The following is a 23,344-nucleotide window of genomic DNA, read 5'->3' on the forward strand; positions in this document are numbered from 1 at the left end:
TTGTTTTCTAAGACACACAAAAGCTGAACCCAGCATTACGCAAACAAGGAAAAGATTCTACTCTCTTTATTATATAACAATTTTATTTAATAACTTTACTCATGATGTATAATTTCATTACAAACACAAATGAAAAACAAATCCTGGGTTTGAAGAGGCTTAGAAAATAACTGCTTTTTGTAATAAAGCCCAGAACTAAGAACAAATGTTTCCTCCTGGCCTAAAGTCTCTGGAACCTATTCAGCCTCTGCTGCCTCTCCCTCTTCGCCACATTCAAACCGCACAAAGTCTACCACAGACACTCCCTGGGGCTGCACATACTGTCCCAGTGTGATAGAGGGATCCAGCAAGTACGGCTGGGACAGCATCTTGGTTTCTGTCTCTCCCCCAGGCTCATCGTCCAGGGAGCCAACAGAGAGAGGGGCCATGCCTACCACATGCTGCCCAAGGCGGCGGCCAAGTTCTTCAAGGTTTGCCTTCCACTCAGATATCTCGCAGATGACCAGGGCCCCGTACTTCCCCAGCACCAGGTTGTGGAGTGAGGGACTGTGCATTGTTCCATGGACATAAGAGCCAACATAGAACCCATTTGGCACCTTCACCCATGCAGCTCGTTTAAGAGTCATGTTTTCTCCCAGTTTCCCTATAAAAAAGCAAAAACAAAAAACATGCTTCCAGAATATGATGCCTGTCGTAGTACCAAATACACAAAGAGGTGGCCAAATTTGGGAGAGTCTTTGGCATTTATACTGTGGATATGCTTTAAGATGGAGCTATCATTTTCAGTTTAAAGAGGAAAAGGTGTGTACAGGGAGGAGGCAGAGAAAACAGAGAGCACCTTTATTGAGCGCCAACTATGTGCCAGGCAGGCTAAATTTAAAAGCATAGGCTATGCCCTGGCCAGTGTGCTCAATGGTTAGAGCATTGGCCCGCACACTGAAGGATCTCGGGTTTGATTCAGGTCAAGGAGACACACCTGGGTTGCAGGTTTGACCCCCAGCCCCAGTTGGGGTGCATACGTGAGGCAATCAATCAATGTGTCTCTTTCACATCTGTTTCTCTTTCTTCTCCCCCCTCCCTTTCCTCCCTCCCACTCTCTCTAAAATTCAATGAAAAAAATATCCTCCAGTATTCACAAATAAAAATAAAAACTTAAAAAATAAGCTATGGCCCTAACCGGTTTGGCTCAGTGGAGAGCATCGGCCTGTGGACTCAAGGGTCCCAGGTTCAATTCCGGTCAAGGGCATGTACCTTGGTTGCAGGCACATAACCTACCAGCTGCAGGAGGCAGCTGATCGATGTTTCTCTATCATCGATGTTTCTGACTCTCTCTATCCTTCTCCCTTCCTCTCTGTAAAAAAATCAATAAAATACATTTTTTTAAAAAAATTAAATAAGATATGGTGTCACACAGATCCTGGACTCAGGTCTCAGTTCTGCCTCTTACCAGCTATATGACCTTAGGAAAGTAACTTAATGATATAACTCCATTTACTAATTTATCAAGCCTTAGTTGCTTCATGTATAAAATGGAGATACCACTTAACCTGAAATCAGGATTATTGGGAGAAATAATACATATAAAAGCACTTATTATATAGTGAGCACTCAAATGCTGGCTACTGTTTTAAACATAGGCTTATGCAGCTTAAGTAACCTACCAGCCAAGGTCACATGGCTAATACATGGCAGACTGGAATTAAAACTTAGATCTGACTCCAAAGCAATTGTTTTTTCCCACCAAATTACCATCCCTCCCAAATGCCACCATAACTGACACAGACAACTCCTGATTATCCATTGTATCAGGGAAAAGTCCACAACTAAAAGCCCCAGAAAATCCAAAACCCTGTGTCATCTCATAGTTTCAACTTCCTCTCATCAAAACAAAATTTTTTTTAAATCACATTTTAAGAGGCCCTTATGAGAACCAAAATGGATTTCAGTTTTCCCCTTTTTCTTAGGATGCTTTACTGTCTAAGAGAAGTCCAAATAAGCCAAAAGGTTGGGAAGGGTAAAAGAATAAACAAAGGGGTCTGGATAAATATCCCTGAATTAGCCATAAGTTATATATAAAAGTCACAAAAGGGAGTATCCAGAAACCAGAAAGAATCTTACACAGCTCAAAATATCTACCCAATAGTTAATTCCCAGACATTAACAAGCGGCTGAAAAACCTAGTTCTTCCAGAATTTCTTAATTAGCTCCAAATACAGCTGTCTGCCTGGTTTCTCATCTATGACTCACTGAAACATTGTACATACTTCAAGACGACCTGATAGAAACTGATGCCTTGACTGGAAATGTAAGATGAGCAATAAATTCCCAGCAAGCTCAAACCCCAGCCTTACTTCCCTCCCTCCATCAAGGTCACCTAGGGAGAAGGTAAAATCCCCACTAGTCCCACCACAATGATCCAGACCCGGTTCCTATAGCTGTGGGCTCTGAGAGACTGTACCTTCACAAGTTCAGGATCCAATGTTTTTAAAGGAGAGACCAAATTCCTAAAAATGATGGCCCTAAATTTTCCTGGGTCCCTTTATAAAGAAGGTGAAATGACCTCTGATGTATTATTTCCCCAGAGTAGTCAACAGATGTCACAAGGCCATCTCTGCCTAAAGACATGCTTTGTTTGGTCAGCACAGTGATGCATCCAAGTGGTAAAATCATTTTATTAATTGCAAACAGATAAAAACTGAGATTTTTGTGTTCAAATCTAAATTCCTTGAAAGAAGCTTTAAAACTCTGATGACACCAGAGCCCCATTTCCCCCAGGTTAACAACTGGCTAGCGCTTGGCAATGGTTCTCTTCAGCAGAGTGTGAGCTTTTCAGTCCTACTGCTCCCTGATGTCTAACACACAATCCACTGAGCACATTCATATTATCTGATCCTTTTAGGCACATGAGCTTGTAATTCTTCATCTAGATTTGGAGGAATACCAAAGATACCAAGAGATCCAGTTCTTCATTTCTAGTTTCCAGATCCTTACAAATACTCACCAATTGCTAAGGCCAGCTGATCCTTGAGAGAGCCTTTCCTCTCAGGCCCAAAGGGAAGTTCAGAGAGCTCAGAGGAGTTCAAGAAGCCCTAAGTGCACACACACACAAAACAAACATTAATCAGTTTTGTGCTACTCAAATTATCAAAAACTAGGCAAATATAGCTTATTTCTCAGAAAATGATATGACAACTAAATATAGCTGATATTTTCATTAAGCCAAGGATGTTAAAAATTGACAACAGTTCCATTTTTATAAGTATTTTATTCTATCACTCCACGACCCCAATTCCATCCCACTCCTATCTTCTGGCCTTTTTCTTTTAAAAAAAATATATTTTGTTAGAGAGAGAGAAAAACATCAATGTGAGAGCAGAACATCAACTGGCTGCCTCCTGTACACCCCCTACCAGAGATCTAGCTGGAAACCTTTTGGTGCATGGGACAAAGCTCAACCAACTGAGCCACACCGGCCAAGCTGGCCTAACTTCTTAAAATGTAGTTTCCTAGATATCAGGAATAATATTTTCATATCAATCATAACATTTTAAAGCTTAAAAGGTTTGTGAGTCCTAGCCAGTTCAGCTCAGTGGATAGAGCATCAGCCCGTGGACTGAAGAGTCGAGGCTCCATCAGGTCAAGGGTACGGACCTCAGTTGCAGGCTCGATCCCTGGCACCAGTAGGGGTGCATGCAGGAAGCAACTAATCGATGTGTCTCTCACATCGTGTTTCTCTCTCTCTGTCTCTCCTCCTACCTTTCACTCTCTCTAAAAAAATCAATGGAAAAATATCCTTGGGTTAGGTTTAACAAAAAAAACAAAAACAAAAAGGCTTGCAGATTGTTAATTGTTAATGCATAACAGTACAAATTCAAAGGAGGAGAACTGGACAATAGCTCACAAAACTACAATCCTATTTCTAGGAATTTACCCTGGCAATACACTTCCAATAATATGAGTGTACATATTCAGTGAGCAATTATGTCTAATAATAAAATACTGGAAACAGCCTAATGCCTAAACCTAAGAGAAGACTGGTTGAATAAACCACAGCTCAGCCATACAATGGTATACTATGCAACTGAAAAAAGAAAAAAAGGAGAGCTCCATGAGCTGCTATGCAGTATTTCTAGCTATATTAAATGAAAAAAATAAATTTAAAGAGCATATACAAATTATACCACCAGTTGTATAAAAGGTATTTTTGTTGTTGTTTTTTAAATTTTATATATATATATATTTATTGATTTCAGAGAGGGAGAGGGAGAGAGAGAAACATCAGTGATGAAAGAATCATCGATTGGCTGCCTCCTGCATGCCCCCTACTGGGGATTGAGCCTGCAACCATGTGCCCTTGACCAGAATCAAACCCAGGACCCTTTAGTCTGCAGGCCGACACTCTATCCACTGAGACAAACCAGCCAGGGTAAGAGGTATTTGTATAAATATGCTTATTTTTGTGAAAAGACATAAAGGATAACCATAAACCAATAAATCTGCTTATCTATAGGAGTGGATAGGAAATGGGGTAGAAAGGAGATAAGAGGCAGTAAGGTGTGTGTGTGTGTGTGTGTGTGTGTGTGTGTGTGTGTAATCCAAGTAACTTTCAATACAGTTCTTTGACCACATAACTTCAATGTAAAGACAAAAAAAAATCAAAGAAATCTTGAACTCCTTAGCAAGTTTGTTATTTGCAGTGGTCAGGTATAGTAACTCTGGAACAATTTGGTGTGTATTATAACATCGAGTAAATAAGTAAACATATCAAAGTTGCTAGGAGCCAATGTACTCACTATGAGAAAGGGAACATAAAAAGACAGAATGGGGGGAAGAAAAAGGAAGAACCCTGTGGTGCAGGACTAGAATTGAAGTATAAATTCTAATCTACACACACACACACATACATCCTGTCTGCTAAAAGAACGGAGAAGCAATGACATCTCAGTAGAAATAAATATACCTAGATCTTGGTTTCTCAAAACCATTCCCCCACTAAAAGGGATCAGGATTCCTTAGAGAAGTAAACAATTCCATGTTTGGAGCAAGGAAAGCATGACATAAGTCCAGAATATCTTGTATGCCAAAAAAAGTAAAGAAACACTCATAAAATAATGAGGATATATCAAAGGACAATGGAGCCAGCCTGCACAGGTTTGCCTTGCACTGGCCAAATCCAGGAATAATTTGAGCATCAAAATAAATAATGCTTTAAAAACCCTCTTGGCCGAAACCGGTTTGGCTCAGTGGATGGAGCGTCGGCCTGCGGACTGAAAGGTCCCAGGTTCGATTCCGGTCAAGGGCATGTACCTGGGTTGCGGGCACATCCCCAGTAAGAGATGTGCAGGAGGCAGCTGATCGATGTTTCTCTCTCATCGATGTTTCTAACTCTCTATCTCTTTCCCTTCCTCTCTGTAAAAAATCAATAAAATATATTTAAAAAAAAAAAAACCCTCTTGATTTACATTTCGAATTCCCCACTCTGCTATCAAATGCCGAGACACCCAAATTCTTTTGAGAATATTTTTAACCTTTCAAACATTTTAACCCCTAAGCATATTTATAGTGCTATTCAAACTTTTCTAAAATCTAAACAAAGCAGGAACATTTTCTTTTGCCTTTTTTTTTGAGAGGTAAATAACACTAAGCAAATTTCTAGCAAAGAGATGGAACCATAACAGCAGGACAATATTTTTCTAATTATAGATTTTCATATTTGATTGGATGTAATAATTGCTATGATCAAAGATGCTTGGGGAATGCTGGATTAAACAGATTTCCTTACTGCAGAACCACTCAGAGATCTGAAATATGTTAGCAGGCATGGAATCCACCAAAAATAAATGTATAAATAAATAATTATACAATGAATTGTAGCTTGCTGTATAAAGTAAGAATCCATGAATCAATGTTGCACTAAACAAAGGGATAAGTTTCTTACAGTAGAATGTCAACAAAATTAATATATATATAAAACAAATTATAAGTTAAAAAAATTACCCTTATGCAACTATCATAGTAATAACTGATCTGCCAAGAATCATCAATGGATGCTAAAACTATTAGGCAAAAGTTTTTCGTGTGTGTTGTTGTTTTAAATATATTTTTATTTATTTCAGAGAGGGAGGGAGGAGGGAAGGGAGACAGAAACATCAATGATGACAGGGAATCATTGACTGGCTACCTCCTGCACGCCCCACACTGGAGATCGAGCCTGCAATCCGGGCATGTGCCCCAATCAGGAATCGAACCATGATCTCCTGGTTCATAGGTCGACGCTCAGCCCAGGCTAAAGTTTTTTGGAAGCTGGATGTTTATACAGTCTCAAGGAACCTCCCACACAGATAAGTTGTTAATTACAAAGAGGAACATGGTAACTTCACAGTGGAGAAATCTGGCAGAAACTATCTTAACCGAGAGATCAAAATTAGCATCAGTAATGGGACCAACAGTCATTATGTACCTCCTGATATGATGTTCTGAGAAAAATACAGGATAATTTATTTACTATTCCTACAAAAATCCATATTGTGAGTCTAAATAAGAAGAAACATCAAACCCAAATTGAAGGACATTCTACAAAACTGTCCTGTACTCTTCAAAAATGTCAATGTAGTCTGGCTAGTGTGGCTCAGTGGTTGAGCGCTGACCCATGAACCAGGAGTTCACAGTTCAATTCTTGGTCAGAGCACATGCCTGCGTTGGGGCTCAATCCCCAGCGTGGGACATGCAGGAGGCAGCCGATCAATGATTCTCTCTCATGATTGGTGTTTCTATCTCTCTCTCTCTCTCCCTCTCCCTTTCTCTCTGAAATCAATAAAAATATATTTAAAAAGAAAAAGTAAATGTAATGAAAGATAAAGAAAGGAAACTGAACAGACATGATAACTAAAAATCGCATTGGTAACAATAGATATATACAAACTAATAAAGCAAATGAGGCAAAATGTTAACAAATGGTGACTTTGGATAAAAACCCACCATAGTTTACTGTAGAATACTGGCAACTTTCCTGTAAGCTTGAATTTTTTTCAAAATAAAAGTTTTAAAAATTAAAGACCAAAAGTGGAAAAAAGGAAATAAAGCTAAAGGAACCAAAGTCTCTTATTACAGATAATGAAACAGAAACACAGTAAATGAATGGCTCAGGGTTACAAATAGAATCAATGGCAAAGTCAAGATTAGAATTTATAGTTCAAGTGAATCATCTACTCAATACAATTCTAAAAAATAATCTCAATGCAATTTTCTGTATAATGTGACTATTTAATGCCAGTTACAATCAGCATTTACCATGAGATCTCAAGAAAAGGACAAATAGGAAGAGAAAAATGGTAGTACTAAATTTTTAAAAAATTGTGCAACCAGTCGGTTTATTTTTGCCTTGAATCAAAGGCTTTAAATAAGCTTGAATCAAAGGCAAATATATCATTCCTTCCTTGATCCTCCTATGAACAAAAATAACCTTATTCTTCTAAATTATGCCTTCTCCAATATCTTTTGTTTGTTTGTTTTGTTTTGTTTTGTTTTATACAGAGAGGAAGGGAAAGGAAAAGAGAAAGTATTTACAGAAACATTGCTGTGAGAGTGGAACATCAATCTGCTGCCTCTTGCACGTCCCCTACCAGGAATCAAGCGGAGAAACTCAGGCATGTGCCCTGACCAGGAATTGAGCCTGTAACCAACGTCTTGGTGCATGGGATGATGTCCAACCCATCGAGCCACACAGGCCAGAGCTCCAATATCTTTATTTAAGAACCCTTTCCTCAGGTCAGATTTCTGAATACAAATCTGCACCTGATTTGACTGACTCCACCCCACTGGCATTCATTCATTCATTCAACACAGATTTGCTGAGCCTCAGCTAAGTGCTGGGCCCACTTCTCTTTCACCAGAGACATAGTGGTGAGAAGACAACTCCCCTGCCTCACGAAGCTTGCGTTCTATTGGGAAAGACAGACACATACGTGTAAGTAAAAATGTAAAACATAAGCACTATAACAAAAAAATGTAAATGAAATAAGACCACAGGAGGAAGGGTACACCTCTCCAAAGAGGTAACATTTAAGCAGAGACAAGAAGGGAGACATGAGACTGTCTGAAAAAGCAAACAACGAAGACTCTAAAGAGGGGAGGTGGAGTGGAACAAATCCAGCATGTTGGAGACAACACATTGGAGACCCCAAAACTCACTTTACTGTAAGTGGAAAGTTGATCCTTTAGGCTCTGACAATGCAACATGGTTCCAAGGGCTACTTGCTGGACCAACTGTTGAAATTTTAGATTTCTTGCAACAAAATCTGTCTCACAGTTTACCTGTAGGAACAAATTGATGTTGCTGTATAAGCTATTTACTGATAGTTTCCACAAGTGCCTTAAGGTTGGAGAGTAAACAAGGTATTGACAGAACAAGCTGTAGACTCAACAAAGCAGAAATAAATGACCCCAGAACTTTAAATCTGCAGTTTCTCTCCTAGCTGAGGCCAAAAGCTGAATTAGTGATTCCCGCCGCATCCCTTAGTTAGCAATGACTTGCACATTCAGAAGATGGTCCACAATGTCCCCAAACACTCACTCGCCTGTGGCTGCGTGCCTTAATCAACTGATTCTCCAGCCTCCCCCAACTACAAACCAGTTTTGTTATCAGCTTATTTATCTCCTTCTCTCACTCTAAACCAGTGGTCGGCAAACTGCAGCTCGCAAGCCACATGCGGCTCTTTGGCCCCTTCTGTGTGGCTCTTCCACAAAATACCATGTGCGGGCACGCACGTACAGTACGACTGAAACGTCATGGCCCATGCGCAGAAGTCGGTATTTTGTGGAAGAGCCACACTCAAGGGGCCAAAGAGCCGCATGTGGCTCGAGAGCCACAGTTTGCCGACCACTGCTCTAAACTCTAATCCCACTCTAATCCAAATCTGATTCTTCATTAATTGTGGCCCCCAAATTCTAAAACAGCTACTCTCTATCCATCAACTAATGAATATAATTCCTAGCTTTAAAATCAAACTGTTCCAGGAAACCATCAGTGACAAGGTATAAGGCTACACCAGACTGACATTTAGGAGTAATATTCTAGACTGCTAGGTCTTTTCTCATCAACACACCTGTGAATTTCTATACTTAAATGAATATACAGCTAGTAACTGTGGTCTCATGGGTTCAATTCAACTACCCTTTGTGGCTCTCAAACACTTATTCTTTCAGAATGCCAACAATCTACCACAAAGCCGTACACTGAAGGGGCAGCTGTTCCTGGTATTTGGAATTCTGGACATCTCACCTCAACTAACACAGTCGAGTTTCCTTCCTGCAGCAGCCCGATCAGACCTTCTTTAGTCTTCCTTCCATGGAGCTTGGCAGCTTTGCCCCAGCCCTCCTTCTGGGCCTGCTCATGAAGCCAGCTCTCTGCCTACAAATTGAAAAGGAAAAGGGCAGATGACAAAGTCACAGAATTTAGAACTGAACGGGGCTCTAAACTATATGCAGGTCCCCTGACTCCTCCTGCTTCCCTTCAATCCCATAAGAGAAACTGGAGTAACCTATGGCAGCCTATGGCTACATGCCAAACACCCAGCATTGTGCCTGGTGCTTTGGATAAACCTAATCCTCACCACGACCCTACGGGGCGGATAGTGGTATTTTCACTGCGTATATATATACAAGAGCAATGCAACTGTGAAAGATTAAGTGAGATGTCCAGGGTCACAGGGGTAGCGTTGAGGATTTTAATCCCGGTCCGTCTGACTCCAAAGCTCACACAAGCCCTTTCAGCTCTCAGCAGCAGGAAGCGGCATTGCCGTTTTGCAAGATGTAAGGTTTGTTAAGCCTGGGATCCTGAATCAATTGCTTCCCAATAGGACGGAGTCAACGGCTGAGGCTGTCACTTAAGTCAGAATCCTACCTAGAGGTCGGCGTTAGGAGTCGCTGGGCAGAAGTCTGACTTCCACGCTCCCCAGCGCGACCGCCCGGGCAGACGGACCTCCGCCCCAGGCCCGTCCCGGTCCCCTGCCCGCCCCGCACACCTGTCTGAGATCCCCGCCGCAAGTCTCCAGGGCTTTCTTGCAGTTCACAAAGGAATAGCCCGTTTTCCGCCGCAACTTCATGAGCAGATCCTTGCTGGAGGCCGAGGACAGCCAGTGCCCCGCGTGAAAGGTGTGCCATGGCTGCGGCGACTGAAGCGGAAGGGGCAAGAAAAAGGGGTGAGAAGCACAACAACTCGGCGAGGTGTTTCGGGGGCCGAAAGCACGTCCGCAGCGAGGTGACCTGGGGAGGGACTGGGGCCCGGGGATGGGGGAAGGCAGCGGCGGAAGCTGGACCGCGAAGAGGCCAGGAGGTGGGGGGAAAGGGTGGGGTGCAGTCTGAAAGGGGGTCGGAGGTAGGGTACCCGGGAGACCTGCTTTCCTTGCGGGGGGCCAAGACCCCTCACCGGACAGCTCCCGGTCCGTGCGACCAGACAGAGGCGCAGTGACCGCAGCAGCGACATCTCTCCGGCCGCCGCACGTTGCTGCGGGTGCGGCGCACTGATGAGGCCACGGGCCTACGGCGTGGCGGCAGGGCCAAACCTCTCCGCCGGGATGTGCCGAACGGGATGCCGCCACCTGCTGGCCGGAGGGCGCACCCTCACCTCCCCCACTGGGCTTATTGAGATGACTTTTCAGAACGGAATTGCTACCCCCAGGTGAAATAGGAAACCATGAGACAAAGTCGTCACAAAGTAACAAGACAAGACATGTGGTAACACTTTGTTTCTTTATTTCCAATGCTCTTTCATATTCAGTATCCATTTATGAATGGGACAAAATTGTGAGGTAGGTGGGTGGGTTCAGAAATTTGCCAGAGGTCACCTGGGAAAGGTAGGGGCATGGTCCCTTCAACAAACTCAATAAATATTTGTTGAATGAGCAAAATATTTATTGAACACTAAATAAATATAAGTGTGCCAGGAACTATGCTAGGCTTCAGGGAATTAGAGTAATAAACTACAGCCCTACCCTCCCACGCAATCTATCTAACGGTGAGAAAATAGGGAGCAGACACATGACCACCCAAGACAAGGTAAGTCTCATAAGATGAACAGTTAAAGGGTGTCAAAGGAGAAAGAAATCACATCCCAACAGAGGGCTCAGGAAAAGCTTTTTTTCAGGATAGAGGCTAAGAGTAGTAAAGATTTTGACCGATAGAAATAGCCCTTCCAGGGAAGGAATCATCAAAGAGACTGAAGAAAGAAGTCAGGGAAGCTTGGTGTAGATTTAGGGAACAAAGAGAAGACTTTTGGCCCGAGGTTGCAATACATTTGGAAACAAGCAGGAAATGAAGTAGAGGGTGATTTGGGATTAACTAGGATAGACTGAGTACCAAGCAGAGGAGCTTACTCTTGCTTCTGTAGGCAGCAGCAGAAGCAAATCAGGGATGCTTTTGGAAAAGTTGGAGACCAGGAGGCCAGAGGAAGTGATATGTGGCCCGAGGAGTAAGGATAGCCCCAACCAGAGTTACCACAGTGGGAAGAGAAAAGAGATGAAGGCAAAACATATTAGGAAGGAAGGACTGACAGGGTCTAGACACCTAAAGAAAAATAAAGAGAAGAACCAAGTACTTAGCGATCAGGACCCCGACTCCAAAAAGAATGAAGAAGGTACAGGCCAAAGGACAGCTCTGCTTCCTACCCCCAGCTTCAGGCCTGGGAGGACCTGACCCAGGTAGAGCCATGGTCCCACCAGACTATCTCTAGAAGCAAGAAGTGGGTGGTCTGAGGCTTCTTACTTCCCCGCACCCCAACAAAAGCCTGAGTTCTTTGGATGTAGAAGAGATCTTTAATGCTCGTGTTTCTTTCCCTTAAAAAAAAAATTCCAGTAGAATCTGGCCAAATACATATATTCTGTATAAAAAGACAATAGCAGGACTGGACGTGATCAGTGACCGTCTCTCTGCAGCCACTGTTCTCACATCTCATTTACCTCCCCTTCCCCTCAAAACCCTGGGTACCCTCCCATCACCATCCTTTGCTGAGAACAAGAGCTAGGAACGTCCTTTGTGCTCTAATCCAGCGCTGCTAGGGCTCTAGGATTCGTAGCCAGCAGGCACCTCCCTGTACCTGCCCAAAAGTACCTGGGGAAACTAAGAGGGAAGGAGGAGAGAGAGAGGCAAGGGAAATCCGTCCTTTTTGGTCCTTATGTTTCTGGCTTTGGAGATATGGCAGTTCCTTCATTAGGACAAGGGGTCCGGAGGAGCAGAAGGATGACATCAAACAGGTCTTCGTTCCCTGTGCCTGGCCCTATAGATGTTGACATTCTCATCCTCATCCCGCTGGGCCAGCTCCAGTTGGAAATGCTGGGGCAGGAGGTACTGAAAGAAGCTCTCTGTCCCATGCTCCTCTCTCATCTTGGAGGCCAGATAGATGGTGCCATGGGGCCCGCACAGGTGTTGGAGTGTCCCCAGCAGCAGTGGGAAGGTGGACTCCCGATACACAATATCAGCCCCCAGCACCAGGTCATAGTCGCCAGGGAAGACATGCTGGTCAATCCCCCAGGACAAAGCGCGGACCTGGGCCCGGCCTCCAGCTGGCACGTTGGCCTGGACGTTGCCCTGGATCTGTTCTAGGGCCAGGGGCAGGTCAGTGATGGTAACATCCCCCCCTGAGAGAGAGAGGAAGGAGGAGAAATGAAAGTCAGAGGGACCAACAAAGGGGTCTCAGCTCCTGCCCAGAAGGTCCAGAGGCCTCAGAGCCTGGAGGACAATGTCTTGACAGTCGAAGTCCACCCTTTGGCTTCAGTTGCACTAACCTCCACCTTACCCACCGCCATTCTCATTGCTCTACATTCTACAACATCAACATTCTCTCTGAGCTAATCTTCAACCTCTCTGCTCAAAACACAACAATCATATGTCAGCAGAAGCCTGGGCAGCACTAAGCTGGAGACGGGCTATGCGCCCACCCCCTACTGCCTCGGACCAGCTGCCGAGGCCTGGAAAGCTCCCAGAAGACGTGCCCTCAGTGAGCCTTAAAGGACAAGTCAGGTGGAGCTTTCCACACAGGGAACTGAGAGTACAAAGGCCTGGTGGTGAGAGCATGGAGTATTCAAGGAAGGCTGGATATTAGATAATGTGGAAGGGAGGAGAAAAGTGTCAAGACATGAAAGTAAAGAGAAAAATGATGACATGCTAAGGAGATTCAGGCTTGATCCTAAAGGCAATGGGGGTTTTTTGTTGTTGTTGTTTTTTAAAAAATATATTTTTATTGATTTCAGAGAGGAAGGGAGAGGGAAAGAGATAGAAACATCAATAATGAGAATCACTGATCGGCTGCCTCCTGCACACCCCCTACTGGGGATAGAGCCTGCAACCCGGGCATGTGATGTGCCCTTGACCGGAATCGAACTCGGGACCCTTCAGTCCGCAGGCCGACGCTCTATCCACTGAGCCAAACCAGCTAGGGCAGCGCAATAGGTTTTCAATATAGAAGTAGGGGGGTGCAGATAATCAAACTAGCATCTCAGAAAGCTTCATTCATGCAATAAATATATGTATTGAGCATCTAAGGTCCGGGGACACAGCGGTGAGCAAGACAAAACCTCAGTCTTCCTAGAGGTAGAGACACACTAAGTACTGCAAGACTCTTTAATCATAACCATGATGACCATTATAGAAACAGCAAGTATTAAGAATTCATTCATTCATTTATGTTGATTATGTGCCTGTATGCCAGGTGCTGCAAACACAGCAGTAAACCAATCAAGAATCCCACTGATGGAGCTTACAGTCTAGTGGCAAGAAATAGACAACAAACAAAACATAAAATACACTGCACAAGAGATGGTAGTGAGTGCGGTGGTGAAGGACGCATCAAGCAGGGGAGGAGAATAAGAACTGCTTGTGGGACAGGCAGGGAATGTAGTTTTCAATGGGATGGTTAGGGAAAGTCTTACTGAAGAGATGCATTTGGGCAAAGAAAGATGGAAGTGACGGAGCAAACCACATGGATCTCTCAGGCTAAAATGTACCAAATGAGGGACCACAGAGTGCAAAGACCTTGAGGCAGGAGGTGCCTGGCAGGCCTGAGGAGCAGCAGGAAGGCCAGTGGCTGGAGCAGAGTAAGTGAGGGAAAAAAAAGTGGGGGCCGGATTCTAAACAGGGCCTTTTCAGGAGACTGTAAGAAATTTGGCTTTCACTCTGGCTGAGATAGGAGGCTACTGGATAATTTTAAATGGAAGAAGGAAATACACTGAGTTATGCTTTTAAAGGATTACTCTGGCTGCTGGGGTAAGAAAAGACGGCAGAGTGGCAAGGTCAGAAGCAATGATGATCATGGTTTGAACCAGGGCAGTAGCAATGTCTAACAAGTGGTTGATCCTGAATATATTTTAAAGGTAGTCAACAGAATTTGCTGACAGATTAGATATGAAATACGAGAGAGAGAGAGAGAGAGAGAGAGAGAGAGAGAGAGAGAGAGAGAGAAAGAAATTGAGCCTGGCACTAAGATGTTTAGCCTGACCAACTAGAAGACTGAACTGCCATTCATTTAGATGAGGAAGATTGCAGGAGGAGAGGAGCAGGATTGGGCAGGAAGATCATGAGTCTGTTTCTGGACACATTAAATTTAAGATGTCCCTCAGACAAGCACATGATATCCCAGGAGAGGAGATTACACAAACAAGTCTGAACAAGGTAGAAATGGGCCAGAGAGTCATCAGCATAGAAAGGGTATTTAAAGCCATGACATGATAGGATTGCTTGGGCGTGAGAGCAGGCAGAACAGGGAAGGGCTCACGGCACTTCTCCTGAGCCCTGGGACACTCAAATTATCAGTTGAAAAGGAACCAACAAAAGAGAATGGAAAAGAATACCAGTGAGGTGGGCAGAAACTAGAAGAGTGGTGCCCTGGAAACCAAAGGAAGTGCTTCAAGGAGGAAGAAGAGTCAAATGCTGCAAAGTTAAGAAAGGTGGGCTCCTAACTGACTCCTGTGTTTAACTGCATGGAGTTGGGAATGAGGCTCACAGCTTTGACTAGAGCAGCTGGGATGGATGGGGCATGGAGGGGATGTCTCAAAATGGACTGAGGAAATAATAGCAAGAGGGGAACTACAGACAGGGAATATTCATTCTTGAGGAATTTTGTTATAGAAGAGAAATGGGGTAGTGCCTGGAGGGATATGTAGAATCTAGAGTTTTTCTGAAATAGGAGAAATCACAATATATTTTGTACATTATACACATACACACACACACACACACACACACACACACAGAATGAACCAGAAAGAAGGAAAATCTGATAATTCATGAGAGATGTGGACGGAGAAGTGTTTACTGGAACAATATCTTGGAATAGATGAGAAGGTTTGGTGTCTCCTGAAAAGTGGAGAGCTTGACCTTAGCTAAGAGCATAACAGTCACTCATGGTACACACACAACAGGAGAGAAGGTAGCACATACAGACCCAGATACAGGTAGGTGAATAGATCATGTGGACTTTTTCTATGAGAAAATAGAAGCAATCAGAAGAGATAGGAAACAAAGTCATCAGCTGAGAGTGAAGACGGGGAGGAAGCATTTGGAGGTTTAAAGGGCAAGAAGGTAAGAATCAGATGTTTAGGAGAGGTGACTAAGTGAACAAGGGAGGTGCTATAGGCTAGCTGGGTAGCACTTGAGGATGCACCTGAGGTTAGTAACAAATTTAAAATGAAACCAGCCAGCACATTTGTGTATACACTAGGAGAGCCTAAGCTAGCCTGGGGTGGCAGTGTCAAGGAGGCTTGAGCACTAAAGGATGTGTATGCATGAACCAGCTGGCACAAGGATTTAAGGCACAGAGCATAGCCTGTGTGAAGGCTCCACGGAAGGAAACATCAAGATAGACCTGAGGCCCTGGCCTGGTGGCTCAGTTGGTTAGAGCATCATCCTGATATGCCAAGGTTGCAGGTTCCATCCCTGGTCACAGCACATACAAGAATCAACCGGTGAATGGATAAATAGGTGGAACAACAAATTGATGTTTCTCTCTCAAATCAATAAATAAAAAAAAATTTTAAATCAACCAATGGCCCAGCCTGTATTGCTCAGTGGTTGAGATCGACTTATGAACCAGGAGGTCATGGCTCGATTCCTAGTCAGGGCACATGCTTGATCCTCAGTGGGGGACATGCACAAGGCAGCTGATCAATGATTCTCTCTCATCATTAATATTTCTATCTCTTTCTCCCTCTCCCTTCCTCTCTGAAATTAATTTAAAAAAATTTTTTAAATAAAAATAAGGGAGGGTGCGGGGTGGGAAAGGTCAATGGGGGGGAAAAAGGGACATATGTAATACTTTTAACAATAAAGATTAAAAATAACTAACTAAATAAATAAAATAAAAATCAACCAATGAATGCTAAGTGGAACAACAAATCAATGTTTCTCTATCCCTTCGTCTCTCTCTCTCTCTCTCTCTCTCTCTCAATTTTTAAAAGCCCTCTCCCTTCCTCTTTCTCTGAAAATCAGGCAAAAATATTTTTTCAAAAAGAATAAAATCCAGCCTTAACCAGTTTGGCTCAGTGGATAGAGCGTCAACCTGAGGACTCAAGGGTCCCAGGTTCGATTCCGGTCAAGGGCATGTACCTTGGTTGCGGGCACATCCCCAGTAGGGAGTGTGCAGGAGGCAGCTGATCGATGTTTCTCTCTCATCGATGTTTCTAACTCTCTATCCCTCTCCCTTCCTCTCTGTAAAAAAATCAATAAAATATATTTTTTTAAAAAAAGAATAAAATCCATTTAAAAAAGAAAAAAGACTTGAGGAACTGACACAAGGGTAACAGGTAGCACAAGGCTTAAGGAAGGGGAGGGAGAGGCACCGAAAGAGGCTAGAGAGGGAAGTCGGACCTCGGAGGCCATCTAAACATAGTGGTCCTATTCTGAAAGCAACAAGAAGCTAGTGAAAGATGGAAGTGTGTGTGTGTGTGTGTGTGTGTGTGTGTGTGTGTTGGGGTGGGGAGGAGTAATAACAGTTACATTCTGGAAAGTTCACTCTAAGTGTTGGGTGGAGTATGCAGAGGTATAGGCGGCAGCAAGGAGTTGAAGCAGGAAGACCAGTCTGACTAACTGTGGTAGTTCTGGGCAAGTAATGGTGGTGGCACGGACTGGGGAGCTATCAGTGTCAATGGGAAATATGACATGTAAGATCCTATTAACCAATGTCACCCCAATAAATAAAGAGATTTAAAAGATTTTTAGGAGATAAAATCAATAGGACTTGAATAATGGATATGGGGGTAAGAAAAAGAGATGTGTCCAAGGTGCTGTCTAGGTTTTCCACTGGGTGTGATTCACAGAGATGGAGAAGTCTGAGGAAGAAACAGGTTTGGTGGGGGAAGGTCGTAAGATCAAGTTTGGGCACGCCAAACTTCCCCACCTAAAAACTCTAATGAAAATCTAAGGAAGAGATGGCAGTAGTTTGAACTAAAGATGGTGGAAGAGTGGACACCTGGGTAAGCATTAAGGACCTATGACCCAGAGAAATGGCTGATGGAGGGAATAGGATTAGGGACAAGATGACAGATTTCTGACTTGGCAGCTCAAGAAGGGTCCAAGGAGGAGAAACCAGCCTAGGAGCAAGTGAAAGAAGGTGTTCCCAACCATGTTACATGCCTTTCTCCACTGTTAGCATAACTGCCCATCTCTCATTCACCCATCCTTCATGGAAAACTACTGCTGACACTCCTTCAGCTCTTCCTGAGCCTGCTGTGCTCACGCTGCTCACCTCTTTCCCATCCAACAGAGCTTCTCTTTGGAAACCAGGGAGACATGACAAGGGTATGTCCACTGCCCCTGTGCATACCTCACAGAGTTCTTGTACTGTAACTTCTTCCCTGTCCTCCTCGCTAGCCCATGAGCTCCTCGGGGAGAGGAAACCTGTCTTACCTGTATTCCAATAGCTAGCATGACTCCTGGCACATAGAGAACTCCAAATACATGTTGGTTGAATGAACAGAATGAGTGCCTGCCTCTTAAAAGACTTCCCTCAATGTTAATCTGCATTTCTAGGGAGATGATATTAGAAATGTTTTTAAACGAGTGTTTCTGGTGTGAGGTTTTGCCTGACTATCATATTATAAATTAAGGGACTGTTTCCTTTGCAGTCTTTGGTTCTTGACAAAAGTGAAGCAAAGTTTTCCTTACCTTTCCCTTTTTCAAGTCTCTGGTACCTAAGTCCTATTCCATCCCACAAAACACACCCTAACCCTCAGAAAGTCTTAAGCTTTCTCCCAAGCAATCGAAACCTTAAAAATCTAAAAAACAAAAACAAAAAACTTTTTAAACCCCTCAGAGTAAAGTCAGAAAGCACTCATGAGGTTTAATACCAACAGGTTACTTCCCCTAGGTATCCCCAAATATGCATCCTGCCAGAAGACCATGTCCAAAGCCAAGGAGCTTTTAAGTGACAGGCTTGTCCATGAAATCAAAAAAAGGAAAAAAAGGTAGAAAACTCCCTTCTATTAAGGCCTGCCCGGTCAATGAGCGCTGCCTTCCACACAAAAACAGGTATAAAAGTGGGGGGGGGGGGGGCAAACCATTCCCCTCTCCCGAGGATCCAGCAAGTGACCATCTCTCCACATTCCCGCCCCCACCCCCACCCCCACCCTCTCGGCACCACAAAGCTCACGCACCCTGCAGCGCTGCCAAGATCCCCACGATGCCGGTCCCCGCACCCAGTTCGATCACCTTCTTGTCTCGGAAATCCACCTTTTGATTTTCGAAATAGTTGCACAGGCTCAGAGCCTAGAAGAGAAAGAAAGACCGTCGCGGGGATCGCTCCATATGGCAAAGGGCGAGCCCGGGTCTGGCGCTCCCGCGGGCCCGCGCCCGGGGCCGCCCACTCCTCACCGCATCCCACACGCGCGCGGCCACCCCGAGGCGGGACCCGAAGTTCTGCGTGATGCTCAGCACGTGCCCACAGAAACAGAAGCGGCTCTTCTCCGAGTAAGAGTCGGCGAAGAGCCCGACCTCCCGCGGGAACACCGATTCGGGCTCGGAGGCAGGATCTGGACGGAGGTCCGCCATCCGGTCCAGAGAGTTGGGGACACCGCCGCCGGCCCGGGGATCCCCGATCCGGAGCGGGGCGGGGTGGGGGACCTCGGGCCACGTCGGCTGCCCCGTGGCCCCGAGCCCCGCCTCCTGAGTCTGCCCTCCTCCCTGCAGTTGGACTTCCCGGACGTGGGATGAGGACCTACCCTCCCACTCGGGTCCCCAGCCCACACCCGCGGGACTCACTCCAGACCGCGCCGCTCAGACCCGGCAGTGTGGTCCGAGGCCCGGAGAGAGGGGAGCGGCGCGAGGATTCCTTCTGCCGTGGAAGGGGGGCCCCAGACCCCTTTTACCTGCGGGGTGCACGGGCTCCTGCCGCCGGGGTAGTCACCCAGAGAGGCCGACGCAGGCCAAGCAAAGAGGCGGGGCGCGGGTCCTGCCATCCGGCCCGGGACAGACTTGAGGTGCAGAGGCGCCGGCGGCACGGATCCCCTCGGTCCGCCCCGCCCCGCCCCGTCCAATGCGCGCTCTTGGGTCTTTAAGGGGCGGGGTCTGCTCGGACGTGCTTTGCGTCATCAGCGTGCGCCGCGGCCGCGGTCTCCACGTGGGTTCAGTAGAGACACGGACTGGGGATCATGGCGGGAGCCGAGGCCGGGGGCGCGGCCGGAGCCCAGGCCCCGCAGCCGCAGAAGCGCTACTATCGGCAGCGCGCTCACTCCAACCCCATGGCGGACCACACGCTGCGCTAGTGAGTGCGCGGGGCGGGGGCAGGGGCCGGGGCGGGGGCAGGGGCAGGAGGGGCGGAGCACTCAGGGTGGCCCCAAGCCGCCGCGGAGAGCGGTTGTGCTGGGAGGGTTCCTGGTAGCCCCGGAGGCTGGGCTGCGCGACGTCAGCCTTGGGGGTGGACCGGGCAGAGTGGGCGGTGGGCGGGGTGCGGGTGGGAGGGGGCGTGGAGTCTGGGTTGAGGTGCTAGTCTGGCCGGGGAAATGGTCACTGAGACAATTGTCAGTGATGGCGACAGCATGCCTTTTACATCGTAAGGTTTCCTTTGTCGGATTTAATAAAAAGACAAACACCCAGCCGGCCTGCATCTTACTCCATCCTCTTCACCCAGAGCAAAGTAAGATCCCAGCGCCTCCAGGAAGCCAGTCTCTGGGAGAAGGGGAACTCATGCCCAGCCAGTCATCAGCCCCTAGATATGGGGATGGGCGGGCCTCGTGATGGGCCTATGATTCACAGGGTGGTTTCCACTGTATCTCCTAGAGGCCACGGGACCCACTGTTACAGAATTGTTTAGAAACGCTCCCATCTACTTCCCATCCTTACCCATCCACCCACGCACATGTAGCGACACTGCTGCAATAGTATGGCCAGCCTCCTCACGTTCCTCACGTCTTCTCTCCAATAGCCCTGTGAAGCCAGAGGAGATGGATTGGTCTGAGCTATATCCAGAATTCTTCGCTCCACCGACTCAAAATCAGAGCCACGATGACCCGAAGGATAAGAAAGAAAAGAGAGCTCAAGCCCAAGTGGAATTTGCAGACATAGGCTGTGGCTATGGTGGCCTGTTAGGTAACACTCTGTCTGGACAAGGAAAGGCAATGCCTAGGTTCTGCCACTTCAGCAGATTTGGTGGGGGCCATAGTTGGCCTTTCCCCTTCGGACCAGACACGAGTGCTGTGACATCAGAGAGGAAAGTCTCCACTTTCCATATACTCTGGGTCTGTGGCCTTTGCCCTGGAGAAGGGAGGGGGCTGCCTCAAATGCCTTTTCAAACTTGGGTTGTCCTGTCTGGCCTGGCCCCTGGCCCCAGTCACTACGTGAACCATTTCATCTGCCAAGTGCTGGGTCAGTGAGCTGGTCAGCACAAGCGTCAGAGATTAGCCACTGTGGCCAGTGATCCTGAACTGTCTTTCTCAGGGATTCCATCACTCCCCCCTCCCTCACCAGAACTCATTCCTTCTGCTCCACTCTCCTGTTTTTGAGTTCCTCTAGTATTCTTTGTATTGCCCCCATACGTGCTTGCTAAGCCACTTCTCTATTTTTACATCTTCCCATAGAGATAATGACATGACAAAGAGGAAGAGCATGGTACTTGGTGGCAGAAAGCTTTGGTTCAAGTTCCAGTTCTGTCTCTTCTTAGCTGTCTGACCTTGGACATTTCTTATCCTCAGTTTCCTCATATTCACAATTGACCACAGAGTTCTAAGAGGGTTAAATGAGAGAATGTGTGAAAGCACTAAAGCACTTGCAAATATACATGTCTTCCCAGGCTCTCCAACTTCCAGTCCTGGTGACAGTTTTAATATCTCCCCCAGCCCTCTACTCCAGTGTAAAACCATCCATATAGACCTCTCTGTCCACACTTGCCATTGCGGATATTGGTAGTTGCAGACTGAGGTTTCCTTTCCTGGACTGACTCCTTTGAAGTTCCTGTAGTATGAGGTTGATGATTCCATTCCTATTTCTGTGTCCAGTGGAACTGTCACCGCTGTTCCCAGACACACTGATTCTGGGTCTGGAGATCCGGGTAAAGGTCTCAGACTATGTACAGGATCGGATTCGAGCCCTACGAGCAGCTCCTGGAGGTGGCTTCCAGAACATCGCCTGTCTCCGCAGCAACGCCATGAAACACCTTCCTAACTTCTTCTACAAGGGCCAGGTGGGGAGGGGCCCTGGTGGGTTAGGCTGGTGAAAAGGTGGGACATGGAGGCCAGGCTCTCACAACCCAGTTTGTGCATGTCTGTCTCACAGCTGACAAAGATGTTCTTCCTCTTCCCTGACCCACATTTCAAGCGGACGAAGCACAAGTGGCGAATCATCAGTCCCACACTACTGGCAGAATATGCCTACGTGCTGAGAGTTGGGGTGAGTTGGGAGTGGGAGGAAGGGTGGGTTGAGTGTCCTATTCAGGGACCTTCCACTAAGAATTCAGTGGGGCCCCAGCCGATTTGGCTCAGTGGATAGAGTGTCAGTCTGAGGACTGAAGGGTCCCGGGGTCGATTCTGGTCAAGGGCACATGCCCGGTTTGTGGGCTCGATCCCCAGTAAGGGGCATGCAAGAGGCAGCTAATCTGATTCTCTCTCATTATTGATGTTTCTCTCTCTCCCTCTCCCTTCCCCTCTGAAATCAATAAAAATATTTAAAAAAGAATAATTCAGTGGGAATGCAGCCCATCATCTTGCTGCTCAATTGCATACAGCCCCCCTGATTTTGCCTGTGCAGGGGCTGGTATATACTATAACTGATGTGCTGGAGCTACATGAATGGATGTGTACCCATTTTGAAGGGCACCCCCTATTTGAGCGTGTGCCTCTGGAGGAGCTGGTAAGTTGGGGGCCTAAGGGAAATTGTGAAGATACAGGCCTTTTCCAGACTGGTGTTATAGTCTTTGAACCCAGCTTAGTGCCAGGAAGATGGGATGGGAGTCTCAGGGCCAGGGGTGGTCAAGGACTTATTGGACCCTTCTCCCAGAGTGAAGACCCTATTGTGGGACATTTGGGCACCTCAACTGAGGAGGGAAAGAAGGTTCTACGCAATGGAGGAAAGAATTTCCCCGCCATCTTCCGAAGAATACAGGATCCCACCCTCCAGGTGGTGACCCCCAACCCTACCCCTCCTGGTCACTGACTGCTTACCTCGCTTCATCTGGACTCCTTCCAGGAACTAGAAAGAAGATCAACCCCCTGGACCTTCCCAGCTGAGACTGCTGGGGCTTTGAGGCAACAATCTCTCAGAAGTTGGGGGACTGCCCAGGGCAGAGCCCTGGTTTTCACTACTACCCTTGCCTCTTCCTCTCCTGCCCCTCCATTGCCAACAGGAAGTAGAAGAAGCTGACTGAGAAGGTCAGAAGACCTTGAACCAGTAGGGACATTTGGGAGGATTGGGGTCTTGCTCCTCCTTAGCACTTCCTTCACCCTCCGGGATCTCTCCTCAGCTGGAGTGAGGAATACAGTTCTCCACTGTCCATCTAAACGGCCTGCTAAGTTCAAATCACCTGTCCACTTGTGTGTACTTTGTAGTCCTGGGGTTAACAGATAAGTGGGCACATGCCCATGCTGCTGTTTCTCAGGGAAGGGGAGAGTGTGTATCATGTATATCCTCCCAGCCTCTCCCTGCCTAAGACTTGATCTGGGGAATTTATGCTGCCTGTATTGTAACTGTTCCTGAAGAGTCCCAGGGAGGGTGTGGGGTTGGAGACCCTCTCTTTTTTCATCTTGACCTTCCATTCCAGAACTTCTGGGCTGACTGGCTGACATAAAAGGACCCCCATCCTCAAGGAACAAAGATGAAGGCTCCGTAACCCATTTTACCCCATTAACTCACCTGCCATTTGCCCAGTGTCCAG

General features: G+C 46.3%; 3 protein-coding genes across 6 annotated transcripts; 1 reads left to right on the forward strand and 2 right to left on the reverse strand.

Annotated features, from left to right (window-relative positions):
• Positions 1-65: 65 nt before the first annotated feature.
• TSFM (Ts translation elongation factor, mitochondrial) lies at positions 66-10,573 on the reverse strand. 3 transcript variants are annotated; one of them, XM_023758024.1, is made up of 6 exons: positions 10,427-10,573; positions 10,023-10,172; positions 9,281-9,409; positions 8,191-8,313; positions 3,002-3,089; positions 66-643 (listed from the first exon to the last, which is right to left on the reverse strand). In XM_023758024.1, exons 1-6 carry the CDS (start codon positions 10,481-10,483, stop codon positions 237-239), a joined length of 954 nt encoding a protein of 317 aa, XP_023613792.1. In that variant the 5' UTR covers positions 10,484-10,573; the 3' UTR covers positions 66-236. The 3 variants fall into 3 exon arrangements, with proteins under 3 accessions (XP_023613792.1, XP_023613791.1, XP_023613790.1); XM_023758023.1 differs by having other exon boundaries at positions 10,394-10,548; XM_023758022.1 differs by having other exon boundaries at positions 10,385-10,548.
• Positions 10,574-10,730: 157 nt separating this feature from the next.
• On the reverse strand, positions 10,731-19,475 carry EEF1AKMT3 (EEF1A lysine methyltransferase 3). 2 transcript variants are annotated; one of them, XM_023758025.1, is made up of 3 exons: positions 19,350-19,475; positions 18,639-18,750; positions 10,731-12,632 (listed from the first exon to the last, which is right to left on the reverse strand). In XM_023758025.1, the coding sequence occupies exons 1-3, from the start codon at positions 19,437-19,439 to the stop codon at positions 12,241-12,243; spliced, it is 594 nt and encodes a 197-aa protein (XP_023613793.1). In that variant the 5' UTR covers positions 19,440-19,475; the 3' UTR covers positions 10,731-12,240. The 2 variants fall into 2 exon arrangements, with proteins under 2 accessions (XP_023613793.1, XP_006093594.1); XM_006093532.3 differs by lacking the exon at positions 19,350-19,475 and adding an exon at positions 18,856-19,343.
• A 138-nt stretch (positions 19,476-19,613) lies between these two features.
• On the forward strand, positions 19,614-22,989 carry METTL1 (methyltransferase like 1). The gene is made up of 6 exons (XM_006093538.3): positions 19,614-19,744; positions 20,405-20,568; positions 21,474-21,658; positions 21,751-21,864; positions 22,222-22,323; positions 22,471-22,989. Exons 1-6 carry the CDS (start codon positions 19,632-19,634, stop codon positions 22,624-22,626), a joined length of 834 nt encoding a protein of 277 aa, XP_006093600.1. The 5' UTR covers positions 19,614-19,631; the 3' UTR covers positions 22,627-22,989.
• Positions 22,990-23,344: the final 355 nt, after the last annotated feature.

This window comes from Myotis lucifugus, unplaced genomic scaffold, assembly GCF_000147115.1.
Source record: "Myotis lucifugus unplaced genomic scaffold, Myoluc2.0 scaffold_119, whole genome shotgun sequence".
NCBI classification, from domain to species: Eukaryota; Metazoa; Chordata; class Mammalia; order Chiroptera; family Vespertilionidae; genus Myotis; species Myotis lucifugus.